The sequence below is a fragment of the Oncorhynchus keta genome, chromosome 20 (assembly GCF_023373465.1).
Source record: "Oncorhynchus keta strain PuntledgeMale-10-30-2019 chromosome 20, Oket_V2, whole genome shotgun sequence".
Taxonomy (NCBI): domain Eukaryota; kingdom Metazoa; phylum Chordata; class Actinopteri; order Salmoniformes; family Salmonidae; genus Oncorhynchus; species Oncorhynchus keta.
The window spans coordinates 14415473-14440999 of NC_068440.1; the positions used below are offsets into that span (position 1 = coordinate 14415473).

At 44.1% G+C, this 25527-nt stretch overlaps 1 protein-coding gene across 1 annotated transcript in view; it reads left to right on the top strand.

The window, feature by feature from the left end:
* Positions 1-750: 750 nt before the first annotated feature.
* Positions 751-25527, top strand: part of LOC118399450 (partitioning defective 6 homolog gamma-like) — a 40788-nt gene continuing 16011 nt past the window's right edge. The window contains exons 1-2 of the mRNA XM_035795547.2: positions 751-1085; positions 5574-5796. Coding sequence (XP_035651440.1) covers positions 1011-1085; positions 5574-5796 — 298 coding nt within the window. The 5' untranslated portion in view covers positions 751-1010. The remainder of the gene's footprint in view (positions 1086-5573; positions 5797-25527) is intronic.

A 25527-nucleotide genomic window follows, 5' to 3' on the forward strand; every position in this document is an offset into this window, starting at 1 on the left:
ATGCTCCTGTAGCCTCGCAGCTTGGAGCAGAGGGCTGGGCTGCAGCTGTTCCGTTCTGCAGGCGTCTCCATGCCGCCAGAATGCAGACACAGCTTCACACACACACACACACACACGCACGCACGCACACACACACACATGATTTTTAAACTAGTTTATTGCTCTCAGTCAGATTGAATCGTTTCAAAATGCTTAGGCTATAAAGCAATAACGCCCGAGGGGGTGTGGTATATTTAAGCAATAAGGCCAGAGGAAGTGTGGTATATGGTCAATATACCACGGTTAAGGGCGGTTCTTAGGCACGACACAACACAGAGTTAGAGCAGTAAAAATACATGTTTTTTCATTCCCGTGGTATACGGTCTGATATACTACAGCTGTCACCCAATCAGCATTCAGGGCTCGAACCACACAGTTTATAATGCTTATTCTAAACCAGATAGTTCAGGTCCTAAGCATTATAAAGTGGGTGGTTCGAGCCCTGAATGCTGATAGGGTGACAGCTGTGGTATATCAGACCATATACCACAGGTAGAACAATTCCTGTATTTTTGCTGCTCTAATTACTTTGGTAACCAGTTTATATTAGCAATATGACACCTCGGGTTTGTGGTATATTGCCAATATACCACGGCAAAGGGCTGTATCCAGGCACTCCGCAAGAACAGTCCTTAGCCTTGGTATAATGACCCATGGCATCGCGTCCCCTGGCGTCTTGGAGGACGTGTGTTTTGGGAGAGTTGAAAGCTGAAAACGTTCATGCAGGAGCTCGATGATGTCATCTGCGAACTCACTCCCCCAAGTCAGAGGCACCGATTTGTTGTCTTCGTTTCATTTCCCCCCTGAAGTTTCTCCAATGCGTCTCGGACCGCAGCACAAACCGAGAAAGTCAGATAACTAAACTTTGCTGTCTAAACGACGTGGGATTTAAGGGATTTAGCGACTGGACATAGACCCGAACAGCCCCTTTTCTGTGGGCGAGCGCGTGAACTTTTACTGGAACCGCAAAAATGAATCGGAGTTTTAATAAATCCCAATCTTCCCTGCAATATTTTGATTGCATCGCGGTTGAAGTGAAAAGCAAGGTAAGCCGACTAGCCTATCGTTGGAACATATTTAGACACCATCATGACAATTTTCTTTGAAGTAGGCTAAATAGTTAGCCTAAGCTACTTCACATGCTCTGGAATGGGGTTTCTGGCTAAATAGACTCGGCTGTGGTGGAAGAGGTAGTATAGACTGTACTGCTACTTGTCTAGATTTGACCTGCCACATGCAATGAGAATACTCACAAACTCTCAACAATTACGCCACAGTTGGTTAGTTGATGAATTGGTTGTAAACTCCTGTGATTTTCACAAGGCAACTTTTTCAAATTTCTAGTGGAAAACCCGCTGAATGTTGGGACTATTCATGCGAATCCCGATGCCATGGCAGATGTTCTAGAAAAACGGGTGTTGCATTGAGGAAGGATCGATTAAATGTGTTAATTATTCTAAAGAAAGTATCGTGGTAATTCCCAAGAGTAGCTGTCGAGATATGGTTATTTTTTGCAACATTTGTTGCAACTACTCTTTGATTGTTTTGCTACTAACCGAGTTGACACTGACAGCGTGTTGATTTCAACACAACAATACACCGACTGACTTTACAAGATCATAGCCGAGCTTTCTCAACCAAATTACATTCCAATAGACCTAATACCGATTTATTTAGTTATTTTAACACAAATATGCTCTCTCATTGTTGTAAAACAAAAATGTAATAGTCTATCGATGTGGGCTAGAAACCGAGACATGTTGTATTTTAGTTATTCGGTCAAGCAGCTCTTGACCTGCTGGGTGTCTGTCGCTCTCGTGTGTGCGTGTGTGTGTGTGAAACTACCTCCTCCCCTCATACTGTAAACATCACTCTTAATTAAGTCTGGAGTGTGTGCCAGTTGCCTACCAACCAACAGACACTGGTGGGTGGTAAGACGAATATGTGCCATTGAAACCATTGGTGGAATAGATCAGTTCAGACGACTAGATCTCTTCTCTACTGGCCCATGTCGTGTCCTTCCTCCATCCTGACATGTCAATATATTGTACTGATAGTATATTCTTCTACTTCTATGATATCTGTTGCCCAGGTTATGTTCCTCCATCATTCTTCTCTTTCCTCCTCTCTTACAAGGTTTAGGATGGTGCTGATGTTGTTTATTTTATCCTCAGGTGGATTTAACAGCCTGGACATTTCTTAGGCGGGTTGTATAATCTTTGTGTAGTGTTGTGGCTGGCAGTGTTTTGAAGGCTCAAGGCTCTCGTTGGTGAAGTGCATCAATGCACCTTGCCTGCCCGCCGCAGAGCTGATCCACCTCTATTGTTTGAGGGCTGAGTTAGTATTCGGCTCTAATTCAGAGTTAATATTCAGTCTCACTAATTCATACCGGGGCTGGAATGCTGCTGACCCATTGTCTGTCTCTCTGTCTGTGGTGAAAGGAGGTCCTCTTTCAGGAGCCCTATCAGAGTGTTAGGGCCCCCTTCTGGCTTATCTCTCCTGGGATCCCCTTAAGGAGCAAGCAGTTTAACGTTTTGTTTGTGTGTTTTAAAACAACCTCTGACAGGTGGAGAGGAAACTTGTCAACTTTAGGAGAAACGTGTCATCAAGAGCTATATTGGGTTGGGCTAGGTAGGGCAGGACTAAATGTGTCATCACATAACTAATTGGCTGTTGTAGTGAGTCAACCGGTGTCATCCTCTAGTGACACGACAACCTAACTCACCATCACCACTCTATTCAGGCCTGTTGGAGTGTGACCTCAATCAGGCACTATCTCTCCCCACTGAGGGAGGGAATTGGTATCAGCCTCTTAGTGATGTCATAAAGGAGTTTAGTTCCTGTTTTTCACTGACCCAGGAGGAGAACCTGTTCTCTGGAATTGTTCTGATAACACCAGACTCGGAACAACGTGGCTTCTCAAAGATGAGCTGTGTTGCAACGGGCTGGTTTGTCTCAGCGCCAGCTGTTCTCTGTAGAGATGTCTTTAGACGGTACTGTAGCATGTCTTCATTCACCCGACAGTATCTACCTCACCCTCCCTCACCCATCACGGTTCATCTCTCAACCACTGGAATTTGCATCTCAATACAAAAACTGTCCGTAGGTCAGCTGGGTAGTTTAGATTGTCACGCGGGGAAGAAGCGCGATAAGACCGAGAAGCCATTAGCAAACTAAGTCTGGCCTCCATCCGTGTCAGTGTGTCGGGCCTAATGCTTGAGCAGCGTAGCCTGTCAGTCTGTACCTGTCTGGACCCGTTTTAACATTCTCCCCGTGAAAGAGGAGGAGGTACTCTTTGTTAGTGTGATGTATTATTTTCAGGTTCTGATTCAAATTTAGCTCATGATCTTGTCCAGACTTGAAGCTGGCTGACTCCCTTTAGGCTGTGTTTGTGTTTTAAACACAGGCTGGTTTAACAGCTCAGTCTCACGGATGACATGGTAACATACTGAAACACTGACCTCTACTTTTCAACAGCTAACATATCTAGCACTTTTAGGATTCTGTTTTTGAATCTATTTTATTGAGGGGTTTTTTTCTTCATAAAATCATATCATGCCTCAGTGGTTTTCACAAGAACTCATTAGCCCACAAGCTGAGAGGGAACAGTCTGTCACAAACCCATCACTTATTGCTAAATGTAGGTTTCATTTGATGATTTATTTTTGTGTGTGTGTGTGTGTGTGTGTGTGTGTGTGTGTTTATTCATGTTTGGCATCAGTGTGAGTTGGATAACACACCTGGCATCACACTGCCTCACCAACATATTCAGATGATATTTCACGTTGTAATGACAAACTGCATGACAGGCCCAGTCTAACACAAACCTCCCAGCAGTCTAACCTAGGCCTTCCTCTAGAACAGACTGTCATCCGGCCTTCCTCTCTGAGCAGATAATTACCGCACCATAGCATAGTGCAGCACAGTTCACCACCATCCACAAGCGACTACTGTTGTAATGTGACTGCTATTGTCAGAGACAAAGCCCAGCTTGTGTTATGCAGACCCAGTGCCCACGCATACAGTGATAGGGTTTCTACTGGCTATGTCAGTTACATGACCAGAGCTGTGACCCCTGGGTCACCCCAGCTGCTCTCCATGGTGGTCCAGTGTCTCTCTCTCACAGACACGCCAGTACAGACAATCACGCCTCTGGGCATCCTGTTTGAGCAAACCTTGGTGTGTGTGTGTGCATGCTCAGTCAGTTTGTCCACCCCCATATAATGTTGTTCTGACCCAAACTGTTTTGTCTGTTGGCGTCATCTCATCCAGATAGGCTTGTTTACTGCTGACTCATTCACCTGCATTGTTCCTTTGTCTCAGACTCCTTCCCAAATGGCACCCTACATAGTGCACTACTTTTGACCCGGGTCCTTGATCAACTGTACTGGACTAGAGTGAGCTCCAAAAGTATTGGGACCGTGACAATGTTAATGTTGTTTTGGCTCTGTACTCCAGCTCTTTTGATTTGAAATGATACAATGACTATGCGGTTAAAGTGCAGACTGTCAGCTCTAGTTTGAGGGGTATTTTCATCCGTTATCGTGTGAACCGTTTAAAAATGAAAATACTTTTTGTACTTACGTAGCATCCACGTCAATGTAGAGGTGTTTAGAAACATTCTATTCTTATTTACAATAAAAGTGACTCCAAAATGACACTACATTATTTACTATTAATTTCTATTGGACACAAAATATTCTAAAACACAACCAAAATAAACAGCAAGTGCATCCAACAAGTTTGTAGAGTCACAAGCTTGATGTAATTATTACGTGCTAGGAATACGGGACCAAATACTAAACCTTTGACTACTTTAATGCACACAAGTGAATTTGTCTCAATAACTTTGGTCCCCTAAAATGTTGGGACTATGTACAAAAAGTGCTGTAATTTCTAAATGGTTCACCCGATATGAATGAAAATACTCTCAAATTAAAGCTAACAGTCATTGTCATTTCAAATCCAAAGTTCGGGAGTACAGAGCCCCAAAGAACAAACCATTGTCACTGTCCCAATTCTTTTGGAGCTCACTGTGTATTTTGGGAAAAGGGTGCATTTGGGACAAGCCTAAACCTCCACTTCCCTCTTGCTTCAGTGGGATAAATGGAAGACATGGACATAGCAATTACGGCTCTTTTCTTTACCTGTGCCGTGGCTTGTTTGAGTGTTACATTGTGTAAATAGTTTTATTGTGGTTAGACTGTCTGTGAAGTTCCGAAAAATCATCTTCTTTAGACATCCTGAAGGAATATTGTGTCTGTCTGCCAATTCTGTTTTGGCTGAACATCATCTGGCCTTGGTGGTGGATTAGAGAACAATGTGAAACAGTTGTGACACTGATTACCTAGCATTTTAGGTCTCTGTCCCACTGAGGTCCCTTGTGTCTAACTATACGTTTATCGGCCAGGTCGATATCGATCGAGATTCAAGTATAAGGTCGGCTCAAATTGTGTTCAGTGCTGTGCTCTGTCGCCAAGCAGCTGTCTTGCTAACTCACCCCTATTTGTTGTCCCTATGTGTTGTCCCTGCAGTACGGAGCAGAGTTCCGGCGGTTCTCCGTGGACCGGTTCAAACCGGGGAAGTTCGAGGACTTCTATAAGCTCGTCATGCACGTTCACCGCATCGCCAACATGGAGGTCATGATTGGCTACGCTGACATCCACGGAGACCTGCTGCCAATCAACAACGACGACAACTTCTGCAAGGCGGTGTCTACGGCCCACCCTCTGCTCCGGGTCTTCATACAGAGACAAGGTGAGGAGGAGCTCGACTAATATATAGTGTTGCTGTTTCTGATCGAGCAGACTTATCGTTTTCTTCTGCGTTGTCATTGGTTGCAATGATTAGGGTCTGTTTTCTCACCTATCGGTCAGGATCCTTTTCTTCTCGCTCACACTGGGGGGGGTTTACTGTCCTGTACTGCTGGTCCGCCGTGGGTGGGTGTGATGAGTCAGTCCTGTGTGCTATCTAATAGGGGAATGCTTGCAGGCGAAAGCAGCCAATAGAAAGGTCGATGGGAACGTCTTCTTTCATGCCAGACATGACTTTGAACAAAAGCCCTGCTTGAATGAGATGCTCCTCACTATGTAGGGCTGAACTGAGCGCTGCTATTCCAAAGGCACCGCTCCCAAACACTGAATGGGAGCCCCCCCCCCATATACACAAGGCCTGCGGAGGCCTCTTCCCCTGTATACCAGGCATGGGACCAGGCATGGGCATCCGACTGCAGCCGGCCCCAGCATACAAATGCATCCATCACCTTTCATGTGGAATGTTCACCCTCATTGGCTGTGTTGTGTTTCCTGGTGTACTGTCCCGCTACGTACTGCTACAGTTCGTGTTATGACAATACTCCCAATGGTTGTAATGCAAGAGGCTGAACAAAGTGGGGTGTTATCATGGCACATTGCTGACACAAAGGATTTGTCTGTTGAAAGGACTGCGGCTCCAGTAGGAAGGAAGATTATACAATGCCTCTCCTAACAAAGAGTTTGATTTATCAGGTGTTTTTTTGTTGTTGTGAAGAGTTAAGTAATGATAGTGAAGTATTCATGTGTGTGCAGCAGGGTAAGGTGAACTTATTGCATTGGAACTCATGGTGTAAGCGTGGGTACTATTTACAGGAATTTGCGCTGTAGTTACTTTGGAGATGAGTCAGCATTCTGGAGCTGTGTATTGAACTTTACCGGAGGCCATTGTTCTAACGTCTATTCATACTGAGGCCTATTCCTGCCTGTGTATCTGGGGTAATCCCCTGTGATGAGTAGCGCTGGGTAGTACCAACCTACAAGCACCACAGGTTTCCCGTCAGTCACGCTGTCCAAGCATCTCCTGACCACCCGGAGAACAATCCAGGCCTCTGTCAGAGACGGTCAGTAGTTAGAACTGCTGCCCTCTCTCAGGGCCTCACATAGAGACATTAGTTTGACTCAGCGTCACGACTCTGTCACTCTGATCACACGGATCCTATTCTAACGCAGTATGGGTCGTCTGGACACACTGACTGAACAAACACTTAACTAGATCCTAACCTCACAGAGACGACAATACTGCTCATAACAGCAACAGTCTTAAACATTGTCCCTCTCTCTGTTTTGGGAAAAAGCTGGAAAGGAAATTCCTTATGCAAAACACTCCTCTCTGAATGAAACTCTCGAATGGGTTTATAAGACTGAACAGAGCAGGTAAATGTCCCTGACAATTGAGTTCCCAAGCCCAGCACCCCTCACTGTCTGTCAATTTATAGTCTTCTCTCTCCCACCACATGACCTCGGACCCAGCCAATCAGAGTAGAGACATAAAGTCAGATGAGGCCCCTGGGGCCAGGGTAGGGTGGTCACTAGATCACCTCCATGGTCCACTGCCATGACAAGGACCCATTTGATGTGCTGCTGCACAGGTGCACTTCTCCCCTCCGCCCGGGACCCACTAAGACTCTCAGATCTCTGGTTAATGACTAATCTGAGTCCAGGGGGGAACTGAACCTGTAAGAGCCCCGCAAAGGGTCCACTTCCTCCTGGTTTAATTTGAACTCACCACACCACCCCCTCCCTTTCCCCAACCCCCTCCCCCGTGTGAGTGTGGAGACCTTGCTGCTGCTTTTACAAGGTTGTCTTTCTCTCTGGCCGGTAACCAGGCCTGTCGGCAGTTTAGAGGGCTCAGTCAGTAGCCACATGCATCATTGCATCTGGCTTTCACCCATCCTTCCTGTGCTCTCCGTTGTTCAGTGAGTTATGAGGTTGTAGGACAATCAACATCGGACTGAGGAAGAGTGGGTTAAGGATTGTTCTCCACCTGCTGGTATGCAGTATTTCCTGTTTAACAGGGAGATCCAGGGAGATTGGAATGATTCATTTTGCATAATTTACTAATCCTGTTACTGGAGCCACGTCTGTTTGCAAAATCCCGATTAATGAAGTGCAGAGATGGGGAAGCTGTGGCCTCGACTAGTAAGCTGATTACGGAGGGGCAACAGTATTAGGATTGTCCTGTAGACGTATAGAGCAGAGACAGTCGAACTCTGGAACAGTCTATTCTAGTGTACAACTGTTACAGTTCGGGAGCTTTGGAAGATACAGCGTGAGTATGAGGACAGAGGGGAAAGGAGTAGTGGGAAAGCATGCCTGTATTCAGGCTCCCTGTCTGAGATGATGGTGTGGGTGTGATTGTAGCTGTCCAGTCATGTGGAGCTTGCTGGTCACTCACATTAGCTCTGGGTCAGAGAGCTGCAGGGGTGGAGCTTTGTCTGGCCTCCCTGGTTCTGCAGTGGTGGAGATTTAGGTTGTCTCTGAAATGTCACCCTGTTCACCATATAATTCACTACTTTTGACCAGGGCCCTATAGGGAATAGGGAGTCATTGTGGAAGCGGCCTTAGTCTGGCCTCCTCTTTAGACCAGCTCTGGCATGACCACTTCTAATGGAGCTCAAGCTGATAATTGCTGCATAGGGTTAAGGTTCAACTTGTGAGTTGTAACTTTTTAATAAAAATCTTTGCCACGATGCAAATGGATTCAAATTGCATTATAAATACAGAATGAAATAGCTGGCACTCATGGTGTGTATCAGGGGTAGGCAAATAGATTCAGCGGTGGGATGATTTTTGTCAGAGTGAAAAGTCGTGGGGGCCGGAACATAATTATAATCATTTGTACACTGCAAATTGATCAAAAATAACTTGTATTTGAAAAGAACAATTGCATACGGTGCCTTCAGAAAGTATTCACAACCCTTTTCACACATTTTGCTGTGTTACAAAGTGGGGATAAAATGTCATTTCTTTGGTAAATGTTATAGACAAAATACTCAATGTCAAAGTGGAAGAAAAATTCTAACCTTTGTAAAAAAGAAAATCATGAAAAATGAAACACTATCACTATAGATAAGTATTCGACCCTCTCAGTCAATGCAAATTAGAATCACCTTTGACAGTGATTATAGCTGAGAGTTTCAGGGTAAGCCCATTTTATTATTTTCAAAATTCTTCATGCTCTGTCACATTTGTTTTTGATCAATGCTAGACAACCGTTTTCAGGCAGATATAGATAGTCTGTAACTCGGCCACACAGGTATATTCACTGTCTTGGTAAACATCTCCAGTGTATATTTGGGCTTGTCCTTTAGGTTATTATACTGCTGAAAGGGGAATTCATCTCCCAGTGTCTGCTGGGAAACAGACAACCAGGTTTTCCTCTAGGATTTTGCCCCTTGGCTCCATTCCGTTGATTTTGTATCATTAAGTAATGGCGAGTTTAATAGGGACCGACTGGCACAGCTGTCTAAGGCACTGCATTGCAATGCTAAAGGCGTCACTACAGACCTGAGTTCGAGCCCGAGCTTTATCACAACCGACCGTAATCGGGAGCCCCATAGGGCGATGCACAATTGGCCCAGCGTCGTCCGGGTTAGGGGAGAATTTGGCCGGGGTAGGCCGTCTTAACTGACTTGCCTAGTTAAATTACATTTAAAAAAGATATACAATCATACCCATAACATGATGCAGCCACCACTATGCTTGAAAATTTGGAGAGGGGTACTCAGACATGTTTGGGGTAAATCCAATATTACCACGACTTTGTATTCAGGACAAAAAGTGAATTGCTTTGCAAGGATGCCTGTATCTTTGTAGTGACTGGGTGTATTGATAAACCATTCAAAGTGTAATTAATAACTTTACCATGCTCAAAGGCATATTCAATGTCGGCTTTTATTTTTTTTTACCCATCTACCAATGGATGCCCTTCTTTGCAAGGCATTGGAAAACCTCCCTGATCTTTGTGGTTGAATTTGTGTATGAAATTCACTGCTTGACTGAGGGACCTTTTTAGAAGATAATTGTATGTGTGGGGGTATAAGGATGAGGTACTCATTCAGAACTCATGTTCAACACTATTGCACACAGAGTGAGTCCACACAACTTATTATGTGACTTGTTAGGCAAATGTGTACTCCTGAACTTATTTAGGCTTGCCATATTGACTGAAGACATTACAGATATAAATGTTTAAATCATTTGTAAAAATGTTGAAAACAATTTGACTTTGACATTATGGGGTATTGTGTGTACGCCAGTGACAGAACGTTTTTAAATTCAAACAAAATGTGGAAAAAGGTGAGGGGTATTGGCACTTTCTGAAGGCGATGTACCTTGATTACATACAGACATGATCACATGTCTTTTTTTTCTTTTTTTATTCATGGGAATACTTAGATTTACTAAATTGAACTCATTTTTTGAAGCTAAATTCCTGGTGATTTTATAGATAGATCTAACTATCTACCTACCAACCTTTCTACACACACAAAACAACTTTGGGGGGGACCAAAATAAATGACTGGCTGGCTGATTTTTGCGTCACGGGCCACCTGTTGCCACCACTGGTATACATGCAGAGCATAGATAGATTGGTTTACATTTTTTGCATTGGGTCAGTTCCACAATAACAGAATTTCAACGTTTAACAAACCATACAACTCTATGCACAAGGACTACTTTTAACAATTTCCACAGAAAAATGTATCAAAAAGAATTTAGTGGAAGAGCTGTGGTGATGTAAACTTTGGGAACAGAATTTTGGTAAAATCTCCCTCTGGTTTTTATGCGACCACGTTTGCCAAAAACTCTGTTAAATATCTGCTCCGAAATGTATTTTTACCTACTTTTCTACCAAATTTCGTGGTATCCAATTGGTAGTTACACTCTTGTCTCATCGCTGCAACTCCCATACGGACTCGGGAGAGGCAAAGGTCGAGAGCCTTGCATCCTCCGAAATACAACCCAACCCAGCCGCACTGCTACTTGACACCATGCCTGCTTAACCCGGAAGCCAGCCGCACCAATGTGTGGGAGGAAACACCGTGCACCTGGCGACCGTGTCAGCACAGGAGTCGCTAGAGCACGATGGGACAAGAACATCCCTGCCAACCAAACCCTCCCCTAACCCGGATGACGCTGGGCCAATTGTGCGCCGCTCCACGGGTCTCCAGGTCACGACCGGCTGCGACAGAGCCTGGACTCTAATCAGGTTCTCTAGTGGCACAGCTAGCACTGCAATGCAGTGTCTTAGACTACTGTGCAACTCGGGAGGCATCTGCTCCGAATTAACATGTCACATTGAATTAACATGACACATAGAAAAAAATGTTTTTGGTTATTGATCTACAGTAAGTGAAGTGGATTTACACCCAGTAACGGAATTACGGTAATGGAATTACATCACGGGTCCCTGATCTGTAGTACACAGAAATGCATAATTATGGATATGAATGAGTTTCTCCAAAAGTCATGTTTCACAAGTTTGGACAGCGCAGCAGAGCAGAGTAGAGTTCCGTGCAGTACAATCTAGCAGAGTAGAGTATAGTACATTATACTATACTTTACTGTACTCTTTCTTTGCTGTATTGGACTGTACTCTGCTGTGCTCTGCTTACTGTATTGTCCAAACTTGTGAAACATACGTCTGATTGGTCCAATCCGTCTGTGGACTTTAACAACAAGGCCAGGGTGAACTGACCAGATTTCAACTACTTTTCCATGGATGTCCATGGACGTCCGGTGTTGGTCGGTGCTCAGTGGGTGAGGATGCTGGTTACAGTCAATGGAAAGAGAGGGGGCCCATGGGTAGGTTTCAGTAAGAGCTGGGAGAGGTGACATTAACTGGAGAGAGAGCGCGCAAGGGATGGGTTCTCCAGACTCTTAACACGCTTGGTTTTCCCGAAGGACAACTTCCTCCCTCATGGAGGAAAATGAAAGTTCGCAGAAGTAACAAGTAAAGGTAGACATATCAATTAGTGTTTTTACTATCAATTTTGTTTATGAATTAACTTCTTGACGCACCCATACCGTTAGCGGGATCATTTTCGTCAACATCTGCTGAATTGCAGAGCGCCAAATTCAAATTAAATTACTAAAAATATTTAATATTCATGAAATGACAAGTGCAATATAGCAAAACACAGTTTAGCTTGTTGATAATTGATAATCCACCTGGCGTGTCAGATTTCAAAAAAGCTTTTTGGCGAAAGCATACCAAGCGTTTATGTAAGGACATCTCTCTCAGCAGATAAAACATTACAAACTGCTAGCAGCAAAGTAGATTGGCCACGGAAGTCAGAAAAGCAATAAAATGAATCGCTTACCTTTGATGATCTTCGGATGTTTGCACTCACGGGACTGCCAGTTACACGATAAATGTTCCTTTTGTTCCATAAAAATTATTTTTATATCCAAAATACCACCATTTGGTTGGTGCGTTTATGTTCAGAAATCCACAGGCTCGAGCGGTCACGACGGGGCAGACGGAAATTCCAAATAGTATCTGTAAAGTTCGTAGAAACATGTAAAACGTTTTTTTATAATCAATCCTCAGGTTGTTTATACAATATATAATTGATAATATTTCAACCCGACTGTAGCTTCAATAGGTGAGAGAGAGAAAATATCTGCTCCACTCTGTTGGCGCACGCAAAAAGCTGCTGGCACCGATGTGATCTTTCTCGCTCGATGTGATCTGGTTGATATCCCTTTAAATGGAAGGAAGGCATGCAATGGAACAGAGAGCTTTCGGGAAAAACCTTCACTTCCTGGTTGGATTTTCCTCAGGTTTTCGCCTGCAACAGCAGTTCTGTCTATTGTCACAAACAATAATTTGACCGTTTTTTGGAAGCCTTAGAAAACACTATCCTAATCTGACAATTATATGCATATTCTAGATTCTGGGCCTGAGAAATAGGCAGTTTCATTTGGGTTCGTTTTTCATCCAAACATCAAGCAGTGCGCTGCGGTAGATCATTATACTTTTGAAGAAATCCTCCTTTCCATCTTGTGCCCTTTTCATCAGACCTTTGACAATTTTGACTGAACTCACTGCTAAGCCGTTGGGGCTTGAGGTGTTATCTGAATCCCCAGTCGTTAGCGAATGATTGGAATTCAGAACTTGAGAACTGCGGGCCGTTGTTGAAGTACAGTTCAGTCTTGCGAAGACTGATTTCAGGTAGGTGATTACAGCTTTGCTGGAGGTAGTTGGCAGTGTTGCTACTTCAGGGTAGTTTAGGTAGTAGTCAGTAACAACAATGTATTTTTTGCTATTGCAGTCAAAAAAGTCAACTCCAACTTTGTAGTAGGGTTGCTTGGGTGCTGGATGAGGCATTAGTGGTTCTGCTTGCTGCTTTGGCCTGTAGGTCAAACACAGTTCACATGAAGCAGTGGTCTGGCGGATTTCCTGGTTGATTCTTGGCCAGTACACCACTTCTCATGCTCGTTGTTTGCATTTTACCTCAGCCAAGTAGCCTGTGTGTGTTTTCTGTAGCATTGCTTTGCGTAGTGTCATGGCAATGACAATCGTGTTGCCTTTGAACACTGTCATCCACAATGGTGAGCTCTGCTCTGCACATCCAGCAATCCTGTATTCTCCTTGGACAGTTGTTTTTCTGTGTGGGCCATCCTTTCCGTATTGTTTCTTTCAACTCTGTCATTGTTTCATCAGCTGCTGTCTCTCTTTTGATCTGCTCCATTATCTCAGAAGACACAGGAAGTGATGCTACGATCATTACGACATAGGCCTGAATCTGATTTTCTGTGTGTTGGCACTCCTCTTTCTTGTCAACTACTCAAGAAAGAGTGTCAGCGGCAAACTTAGCTTTCCTGGGGTGTAGATCATCTTCACTTCATACTTTTGCAGTATGACCAACATTCTGGATTCTCATTGGACAATCATTCAGTTGCTTAGACATGATTGACACCAATGGTTTGTAGTCAGTTTCTACTTCAAGGCTTGTCTGTAGACTTATTGGTGAAACCTTTTGCAAACTCACGTTTGCCTGTAGTTCTTTCTCTATTCGTGCATAACTTGTTTCTGCACCTGTCAAGGCTCTGGACGCATAAGAAAGGAGTTGCCAGGCCACTCCAGGACCTTAATGTGCTTCTTTTTGAGCCACTCTGTTACCTTGGCCGTGTGTTTGGGGTCATTGTCATGCTGGAGTACCCATCCTTGACCCATTTTCAATGCCCTGGCTGAGGGAAGGAGGTTCTCACCCAAGATTTGATGGTACATGGCCCCGTCCATCGTCCCTTTGATGTAGAGAAGTTGTCCTGTCCCCTTAGCAGAAAAACACCCCCAAAGCATAATGTTTCCACCTCCATGTTTGACGGTGGGGATGATGTTCTTGGGGTCATAGGCAGCATTCCTCCTCCTCCAAACACAGTGAGTTGAGTTGATGCCAAAGAGCTCCATTTTGGTCTCATCTGACCACAACACTTTCACCTCTGAATCATTCAGATGTTCATTGGCAAACTTCAGATGGGCATGTATATGTGCTTTCTTGAGCAGGGGGACCTTGCGGGCGCTGCAGGATTTCAGTCCTTCACGGCGTAGTGTGTTACCAATTGTTTTCTTGGTGACTATGGTCCCAGCTGCCTTGAGATCATTGACAAGATCCTCCCGTGTAGTTGTGGGCTGGATTCCTCACGGTTCTCATGATCATTGCAACTCCACGAGGTGAGAGGGAGATTGACAGTTCTTTTGTGTTTCTTCCATTTGCGAATAATCGCACCAACTGTTGTCACCTTCTCACCAAGCTGCTTGGCGTGGTCTTGTAGCCCATTCCAGCTTTGTGTAGGTCTACAATCTTGTCCCTGACATCCTTAGAGAGCTCTTTGGTCTTGGCCATGGTGGAAAGTTTGGCATTTTATTGATTGATTGCTTCTGTGGACAGGTGTCTTTTATACAGGTAACAAACAGATTAGGAGCACTCCCTTTAAGAATCTGATTGAGAGGGGGTCAAATACTTATTTCCCTCATTAAAATGCAAATCAATTTATAACATTTTTGACATGGGTTTTTCTGGATTTTTTTGTTATTCTGTCTCTCACTGTTCAAATAAACCTACCATTAAAATTAGACGGATAATTTCTTTGTCAGTGGGCAAAAGTACAAAATCAGCAGGGGATCAAATACTTTTTTCCCCTCACTCTAACTAGTAACCATGATTTTCATAGGGTGTATTTTGCTCTTCACATTCAGTGTTTTGTTGTCATTTAGCGCCAACAGGTTTACCTGAGCTCCAGTATCGGGCTTGAATGGTATTATAGTTTAATTCGCAGTCAATGGCACAATCCATTCAGCTTTTGTTGTTATATAATTTGCCATATGCAGGGCAATTTTTTGGGCTTGTGGATAACTCTACATTTTCCACATGTGGTATTTAGATTTTTCTCTTTTGGTTGTTTTTGTTTTGTGTGTGTGGTGCTCCTCTCTTTGTATTGCATGCACTGACGTCTCATCCCTGCGCAGCTCTTTAGCTTGTGCTCTGGTGGTTTCAGCGGCTCTACACGTTCACTGCTTTATCCAAAGTTACATCTTGCTCACGCAGCAATCTCTCCTTGAGTCAATTATCAAGTATGACACAGACAATCCTGTCTTTCACTAGTGAAAATCTGAAGACTCACATGTTATGCTCAGTGTGTTCAGCTCTGCCAAGTACTGGTCAACTGACTCCATGTTTCTGATCATTAGAGAAACATCTCTCAAACGTGATGTTCTGGCTTGAAACAAAGTACTCCTCAAATTTAGCCATGAGGACTGTCAATGTCAAGTTTGCCTCGTCTCGCTGAAAGCTATTGTAAATGTCCAATACATCCCTAACAAAAACGTGCTGAAAAATGGAAGCTTTCAATTGATCTCCCCTTGCTCCACTGGTTGCGATGTAGATATTGGATTTCTGCTTGAAACGTTTCTATTTGTCGGCTAGATTGCCTGTTAACTGCATGGGAGTAGGAGGACTAAGCCTAGCCATGATCGTGAAATGGGTACAGTTTCAATTTCTCTTTGGTAAGTTGCTCATCAACTTGCTCATCAACATATTCCAACTCAGCCCTGTTCTTCGTATGATGACAAACCAGAGCTTAGGTTTAACTACTTGTAATAAACAGATACTTCAGCTAGAAATGTCCTTGTGTAGCCATGCAAGGCATACTTGAACTCCCCCACCCTCGCATAACCTGCTGGGTGACATGGTCTTAATGTTATTAACACATAACACAACTTATGCTTAATTCTTAAGATGGAAAATGGTTCAAATGTATCTATGCCTTAATTTCTCAATAAAGATTTCACTTTCCTTTTGACACCCAATTTGAAATGCTCCAATGGACTTCACATGTTGGTGCTCGTGGGTCCTTTTCCATGGAAATGCCCATAGACATTTCACTTAACATGTTAGTGAGGTGCACACAGTCCACATAAGTTTTCTTTGAGGGTCTTATTGACCTCCATTGTCAGGTACAGTTAAGTGTTTTTCTTCTGTCTCAAAGCACTGCTTGTTTGACATACCGGAATCCCCTCCAGTGCAAGGAATTAATCCAAACTGGAAGAAAAAAACACTAATGTAGAGTTATAAAGTTAATGTTGAGTGTGTGCCAGTCATAATCCTACCTACAACTACACTAATGTAGCGGATTCCTGACTTTAAGCAAAATATGTTTTGCTTTGGTTTTGGGGGGGATTTTTTATTTATTTTTAAAGACAATGCCAGTGCTGAACAAACTGAACTTTAAATAGACGAGCACCTCTTTCGCAAAACCCACAGTTTAAATAAATACTGGGAAGTTGGGATCTAGGAGGTGGGTGATATAGGCCAAGGTCGTCTCTGTGGCGGTGTAGCTTGTTTAACATGTGGTGTTATGGGTACATAACCTGATTAACCTTCTAGAAACCTGCCTGGGACACTAGACTGATAATAGTGTTAGCGAAACAGTGTCTCCCTTGTTTTAGTACAAATGCACAGTACTGGCTGTCAGAAGGAAACTGCTTTAGCAACATTTTAAGTTGAACTCTTAGTGTATCTTTAAGCGTTAAATGTGGTTGAGCTATTGTAGAAATCTCTTCGCCATTTCCTGGTTGCAAAAATTCTAATAGTTCTCAGAATTTCAGTTTGTGACGAAGCAAGCACGGATACTGTAGAGAATCATTGTGCCATCCAAACCACTGTGAAATATATTCTCCATAACCAAAAATATTGTGTTTTCATCTGTTTTGAAGCTGGTGTACAAAACCGAAAGTAAAAGACACAAAACTAAACTTAGGAACTGGAATCATAGAACTAGCGCACATAGAACATAGCTTCTTAGACTTGCTTTCAATGAGAGTGACAGATCTATAACACACACACATTTCTATGTGGGTTTGGTCAGGTCGCCCAAAAAGTTAGATATTGCAGCTTTTAATGTGGCAAGGAGAACTAAAATTCAGTCCATCATAGTGAACCAATAGTTACTATTGTTTTTTGCTGCTTTTAGACTCAAACGTGTATTGAGTTGTTTGCACAGCAGATGTTCAGGGAAAGTATTATTGTAATTACACTGAGTATACAAACATTAAGAACACTCTTTCCATGACTGACCAGATGAATCCAGGTGGAAGCTATGATCCCTTATTGATGTCATTTTTAAAATCCACTTCAATCAGTGTAGATGAAGGGGAGGAGAAGGGTTAAAGAAGGATGTTTAAGCCTTGAGACATGGATTGTGTATGTCTGCCATTCAGAGGTTGAATGGGATAGACAAAAAATGTAAGTGCCTTTTGAACGGGGTATGGTATTGAGACCCGGGCGCACCGGTTTGTGTCAAGAACGGCAACGCTACTGGGTTTTTCACTCAACAATTTCCTGTGTGTGTCAAGAATGGTCCACCACTCAAAGGTCATCCAGCCAACTTGACAAACCTGTGGGACACATTAGAGTCAACGAGGGCCAGCATCCCTGTGGAACGTTTTCGCCACCTTGTAGAGTCCATGCCCTGACGAATGTATACTCGGTGTATAGACTCTATTTCAAGCATAAATCGGTTGTTGAGGAATGTAACTTGGCATGGTCTGAATAGAGGGATGTCATACACACTGCAACAGAATCCTGCTGTGGGACAGTGAACTGGACTGAGTGAACCAGCTGCTTTGTTATATTTCTCTAATTGCTCATCAAAGTGTGGTGGTGCTTTACAAAGTGTCGCAACAAACATCCCTCTACAGTAAGTATAATTTAATTCCCCAGAGAGGACCAGACCAGCGTCTGAAGTCCCAACAGATGTCTGAGATGGAGAGCCAAGACTGTAGACTGTATTGGCCAGCTAGAGACCTTGAGAAGGCCCAGACTGACAAATAACCCCTCAGATGAGATCTAATTGGGTCGAACTCGTAACGAGATGGAAGTAAAATTGTTATTGCCATTTTAGATTTTAATTTTAATCTTCCGTGACATTGTTTTTCTTAGATCCATAAGTTTCTCCTTCTCATCATGATAATGTGTTATTGTTGGAGGAGTGTCCTTTTGGCATTTAGCACGTGTCTGTTAGCAACTGTTAGCCCCCCCCCCCACCAAAAACAAAAAATCCTGCCTGTAGCTTCACTGCACCATTAGTCTGTCAATGCATCCCTCTTATGAAGGCTGGGTGTTATTTGTGTCTGTCTACCACAGCAGCCAACCACGGGGTACTGTCTGAACATCTGGTCAGACCTTTCATGACGACGGGGCTTCAGAGAACGCTCCCTGGAACAGGACCACGATTTGTTACCACCGTCATTGTACTGGAGACTCCTCCTGACGAGACGCACACCTGACAGACGTGTTTTCACCTCTCCACCAGTGTAGTGAACAAAGCTGTGCCCTCTGAGCGTTTTGAACCAGGGTGTAGAGTCATATAGCATTAGCCCTTTACCCACCCACCCCAGACAGAACAGTGACAGCAGAGCAGGGTTAGGGATGTCACTCCTGTGCTGAGCTCGGATTAGATGTCTGATTAGTTTAATGTAGTATTTATTCATGCAAGAGTTCTGCCTTTCTCCTCTTCTCCAGGCCTTATGTAAGTGTGCTACTGGATTATGCAACTCACATGCTGCCTGGCCAGAGGAGAGGACTGCAGCAACCCTTGTATTATCGGCCATGGCTCCCTTCCAGAGGACAAAAGAACGGCTACAGCATGAAAGTAGAGGCCTGCTGTCAGGGCAACGTTGACTTGAAATAAAAAAAGAATCTGAGCAGGAGATGAACAATAAGACCGGTCTAATGCACAGTTAATTAGTGATGCACCGATATGACATTTTTGACCGATACCGTTATCCAATATTTTCCTTGCCAAAAAAACGATAACGATTTATTTTTACATTTTTGCAGCCTTTTTAAGCATTCTAGCACAGTTAAATAGTTAACACACACGGATGCACACACGCACACACGGACGCAGCAGTCTAAGGCACTGCATCTCAGTACAAGAGGCATCACTACAGTCTCTGGTTCAAATCCAGGCTGTATCACATCCGGCTGTGATTGGGAGTCCCATAGGGTGGCGCACAATTGTCCCAGCGTCGTCCGGGCTGTCATTGTAAATTAGAATTTGTTCTTGCCTAGTTTAATAAAGGTTACTTACACACCACACTGACCCAAAAAATATTTTGTTGCCATTTTACATATGTCCCCATTACCAGTAAAGCATAATCAAAAACCTATTTCTTTCACTTACTTGCTGTGCTGTTTCGTTGTTCAGTCGTTTCATTCTCAACCAGGATTTCTATGGAATGCTGTTTAGCTAACTATATATAGCTTGGTGTCATCTAAAATAACCCTAATTTATAAGACAGTTCTTATTTGATTAATGGTGGTTGGACCCATCTATGTGAAGCTAGTCACAATAAGGATTAGCCACAATAGTGGACTTCGCTGTTAGTCTTCAACATTAAAGTATGTCATAATTCTACTATTTGTATTCACTGTCAATGATATACTTTTATTTTGAAGGCAAACCGCAAATTCCACTATTGTGCCTAATCCTTATTGAGGCTAGCTTCACAACTCATAACCAAGTCCAGTCAAGCCTCACTAGCCAGATGAAGCTAGTTGGCTGCTTATAACTTTAGCTTTGGTCAACAGGGTTAAGTAGCTGGCTAGCTATTTATTTTCATGAATTGAAGTTCAATTTCAATAGGCGAACAACAAGTGGCAACCTAGCTAATACTTACTCACAAGGATTCCTAAATCATTGCTAAGAATAATGAAAATGACTGCAGTTTCTACTGGTCAGTGTTTTCAGGCTGGTTGTATTGGTGCTAGCTAGGTACCAAGCTAAAGCTAGCTACCCTAGATGTTGCGGTCGAACAAATGATGCTTTATTACCAACGCGGTATTGTTAACACATCGTTCGTGGCCGGTGTCTGCAGACTTTTTTTGTACAGCTTTGACATTGCTACTGTATATTTTTTGACACGCAAAGACCCAAACTGCGTTTTATAGTATGTATGCAGTGACGCTATTACGATGTGTAACTCCGGTTGGGCAACATCTGAAACATAGCACACTTGGTAGTGTGTACCGGTGCTCGACCAGGCATCGGAAGCCAACATCACCCACAACAGAGAACGGTTGGTTGTCAAGGGCAATGAATTCCATTATCTTGGCTTTGATGGATTTCACATTCGAGTTGTCAAGCTGAAACTTTCTTACACTTTTTCAAATGACTGCTGGACTTGTTGACTGCTCGATCCACACAGCAGACATTGTGGACTAGGTTAGGAATGCTGTGTTGCACGTGTAGCGCACCAGTTTACGTGGCGTCATTACGTCATATACCTACGTTATATAGATATGCACAGTAGCTTTTACATCGGTTTTTAAACTAGCTGGCTTGATACTGATGTTTGCATTTTTAGCTAAGTTTTATTATTATTTTGACTTATTGATGTATTAAAAAATATATATATTTAAAATAAAATAAAATGTATATTATTATTTAAAAAATAATATGGTGCATCCCTACAGTTAATGCATTTCCGATGTCTGAATGCTCTGCAGGGATAAAAGCCTGGTTCTGTTTGGGATAGAGTGGTTCTGAAATGGGTCCATATGTATGACCTGGTCCACATGTTGCTCTGGACAAACAGACAGGCTCTTGAAAGGGGAGGAAGGAACCAGCTGTCGGTAGCCCCTCCACCCCTGTGCCCCTCCCCCACTCCCCAGCGTTAGGTTTCTTTCCTCTCACTTTGGTGAAAGTGCTGAAGCTGACAGTATGACCGTTCAGAGAAAGAGGGTGAGTGGAAAGGGAGAGAATGGCCTCTGCAGGTTTAGGCTAGTCCCGTCTGCTGTGGTTCTGTTACTCCGCTCTCAGACATCAGACAGCCCTGTCTGGGTCATTGGTAATCCCAGTCATATCCAGAGGGGAGACAGTCTGAGCATCACAGCACCATACTGGACACATAACTCCCAGAGAGGGGGGACACTGGCTGGCTGCAGATGAACAGACCAACATGCTGTTCCTATTGGTTTCATAGCAGGTCTGTATTTGGCTTACCTCTACAGTATATTTGGTTATCCTACCTGCTTCTGGTAGTAGGCTGTCCTTTGTGTGTTCCTGGACCATGTCTAGTTTATCTCATCTAAGATTTGTATGGTTGCATGGCCAGAGCAGTTAAAAAGTGGTTAGTGTGTGTGGAAGAGGGTTCGTTTTTCTCCTGTGCTCCTCACAGAGAGAGAGAGCAGTAGTTGGAGTGTGATGGCACTGTAGCTATCTGCTAGGAGCAGCATGGAAGGGTAGCACCATGCCTGATTGGGACATGCCCTCTCTGTCCGCCGGCTCTGTTGTAAGCAGGACCATTATCGGCAGTTTAGATGGGCCCTAAGTCAACCCACCTGTTAGTGTCTCAGTCGTGCCACACCTCCCCCTCCTTCACCCCTGCTCTTCCCATCAACAGGGGACAAATAGTTTGGTTTAGTTTACACAGGCAAGTTATTCTCCCCCATGGCTTTACTCTGATTTCCCCTGTTTGTGTCTTGGTGTTTGTTGTTGTTTTCTAGTTGAATGGTTGTTTGTGGAGTTGGTCATTATACGTTCATGGCAACAACACAGCAGCTGCTTGTTGTTTAGGAGTTTCACAGGAGCAGGGATGGTTGGGATGAGAGCAGACGTGTGGAGGATTGGTGGGAGGAATCTGCGCTCCTTCCTTTATTAATCTCCCCCTCCTTGGATTCCTCCTTGGTCGCCTCTCTCCTCTGTCTGCTCCTGAGATCACACACACTCCTTCCCATCCTCTCTCTCTCTGATCCCTACACTAGAGTGGAGGGAGGAGGGTGTTCACTTTAATTCAACTCTAAACGTCTGTTGTATTTGGCAAACTTGGAGGTGTTTTTTTTTTTCTCTCTCCCTGCTTCGTTTTGTTTAACGACCTGCTGTGTCAGGCCTCGCTGTGTCAGGCCTCGCTGTGTCAGGCCTCGCTGTGTCAGGCCTCGCTGTGTCAGGCCTCGCCGTGTCAGGCCTCGCCGTGTCAGGCCTCGCCGTGTCAGGCCTCGCCGTGTCAGGCCTCGCCGTGTCAGGCCTCGCTGTGTCAGGCCTCGCCGTGTCAGGCCTCGCCGTGTCAGGCCTCGCCGTGTCAGGCCTCGCCGTGTCAGGCCTCGCCGTGTCAGGCCTCGCCGTGTCAGGGCCGTGTCAGGCCTCGCTGTGTCAGCTCCCACAACCTATGTTTCCAGACACACTGCCATGATTCCTGTGTGAGTTTCTCTCCCACATAATCTGAGACTGTTTCTGTACCAATACATGTTAGCCTATACGACCTGTTGTGATTAATATGGCTGCAGGAGACTAAACAGTTTAACAACCACCACCAAACCCTTTCTGTCTGCTCTGTAAATAGCTGTCTACCTATTCCTTCCAACCCTGCAGCAGCTTCAACCATGAGTGTATGTTTTTAGACCGGGTAAAGGAGGGGAGGTTAAGCCTAGAGCGAGGCTATCGTTGTTTATAGCCCCAGCCAGGCTGTGTTTAGTGGATTCTGGACCCGACCCAGTCACATGTGGTTTAGGAGAGAACTATCCCTGTGCTGGGCGAACCCTGGAAGAGGTTCATTGTGGGTGCTGGTTGGGGAGGGAAGCATTTAGTTCACTTTGTCTGCGGGCTGTTTGAGCAGAGGAGAGGTTAGGATGGGAGCAGGCAGTGTATCTATGCAAACCAGAGACCAGCTCTCTCTAGTTCCTCTAATTACTGATCTACTGTAGGACAAGGGTGTGTGTGTGTGTGTGTGTGTGTGCGCGCAGATTATGGTGCCCTTAACCTAGTTCCTTCTCTATCTTGTTTTAAAATCTCGCTGCATTCACTGTAAATTGGCACGGACATGCCTCGTCTCCTGTCGAGTGCTGTGCTGAGATGACGTCCTTTATTCTAGTTCTCACATTTCTTTAACCAACCAGTCTATTTCTGTTAGTTTTACTGTCTCGTACATCGTGGTAAGACTATATTAAGGTTAACTTTTGCTTTCAGCATTTTTCTTGTCTTTCCCACACAAAAATACGGTCTCTCTCTAAATCATTCTGGAAAGCTGGAAACATTAATATCTCTGTCCCTGTAGAATCCTGTGGTGTTTGATGACTGGGCAACAGAGAGATGAGTTCTGTAGCAGTATATAATCAGCCCCATTTCTCTCTCAGGCAGCACAGCTACATGTACTACTGGGCCTTTAACCGTCCCAACAGCTATTGAAAACATAAACAATAAACACTTTTTTAATGTAACCTTTTACTTAACTAGACAAGTCAGTTAAGAACCAATTCTTATTTACAATGACGGCCTACCGGGGAACAGTGGGTTAACTGCCTTTGTCATGGGTTTGAGCTGTGAGGGAAAAGTAGTGCGAGAGTCAACGGAGCTGTGCAGGGAGAGTTGTTGTGTTCTAAACATCGCCACTGCCTCCCGTGCCACTGTTTATTTCTGGAGGACATAATTACTAAGGAGGGCCTCTCCTCCTCATCTACTCACAACACCAAACACCCAGCAATACGCTGGTCTGTCTGGGAAGCAGAAGTATGGTATGGACCATGAAACACAGAATTAGAAGAACAGAATTGCTCTACGAAGCTTAGATTTGGTTATTTAGGGACGTCCACATGTATTTGTTGCAGTATTGCCCGATACCTAGCGTGTAGGGATCCGCATATCCCGTCACCTGAAAGCCATCACATCTTCATCCACAAGACCAGCCTCCCTGTGTACATGTTGACGGCAGTCAATATCTAGTCTATTAAGGAAATGGAAGAAAGAAAAACATATCTGCATGGTCCCAAATTCACTTTGCCTGATCAAGCCCTGCTGTGGGGGGCTCTCTCGCTACAGCCTCTCCCCCGCTACAGCCTCTCCCCCTCCACCCCTTCTCAGTGAACTAACATGATTAGCCCTGATGCAGCGATTCATTGGGCACAAGGAAAATATCTGTTTTTCCTAGAAAGGCTCAGTTGTGACTTGCAGTCAGATGGGGTGTTCTACAGGGTGTTTTCTACAGGGTGTGATTGTTCATCTGCTTTATTCTGGATCACCTTGGCGACAGCATGTTAAATTCTGATTCTCTGTTTGTCCTTGTTTCGCTGATCTCCAAATGGTGTTATGAATAGATTAAGTATGAACAGGCTTAAACAACACTCACTTTAGTATGGGCTTCTAGTCCACGGTTGGTGGTTGGGGGGTGCTGAATCCGCTGAAGGGGAAGTAAAGGAACAATTAAGCCGAGTTTTTAGAATGTGTTCAAAGAAGAGGCATATATAGGTCATCGTGCTGTAAAACAATGAGACAGCCTGCTGTGCCACCCCCCTCTTCACTCTAACCTCCCCCACCCCACAAGGACCAGGGAGGCACTTGTTCAATGTTTGATTGGCTGCAGTGGATCAGGAGAGCTGTCAATCACAAATATATTGGCTGAGCTGGGACATGCAGGCAGGTGACAGACCTGCACATTAACTTTTGAAATAAAACAATGATGCCCAACCTCTTCAGTCATATTGCAGAAAATATATTTTAGAGGATAACAATTTCAGTTGTTTAAGCATAATCCCATCCCTTGTGTACCTAATATAAACATCCCTATCCTTCTCTGTGGTCCTTTGCTCACAGGAGGTCTGTGATTTAAGCCCTCTCTTATTGTCTGTGTGACTGCACCCCAATAACTGACAGCAGACAGACACACCGAGGGAGAAGGAAGGATGGAGGAGACGGCCCCTTTACAAACATCTGGGCTTTTGGCCAAACAGGCCAGGTCAGCAGTTCAACCGTTCAGGGCAGTGGGATGGCGGGAGGAGAAATGAGCTCCAACTCTTCTCAGATGACTTGTGGAGACTAGACCTGTAGACAATATGAATCGTTTAGATTTGTAGACGATAGATACTGACAGCTAGAATGGAAGCACTTCAGTTGATCATACAGAAGTTTGGCTCAGCAATCTGGGGAAGCTCTGATGCTACATTATAATACATCCATTTATTGACTACAATTTGTGTTCCTGTCTTATCGCTGTTGTTAGCAGTCCTGACTTTTAAAGTAGAGGCCTTCACTGGTCCAAAATCAGGTCTTAGGTATTCAGGTACAGGTGGACCCGTGATATTATCTCAGGGGGCCCATTGTAGGAAAATGGTTATATTTAACTTTTTTGCTTTGTTGGAGAAATTGAGATCTGGGCAGGGTAGGATCTCGTTAG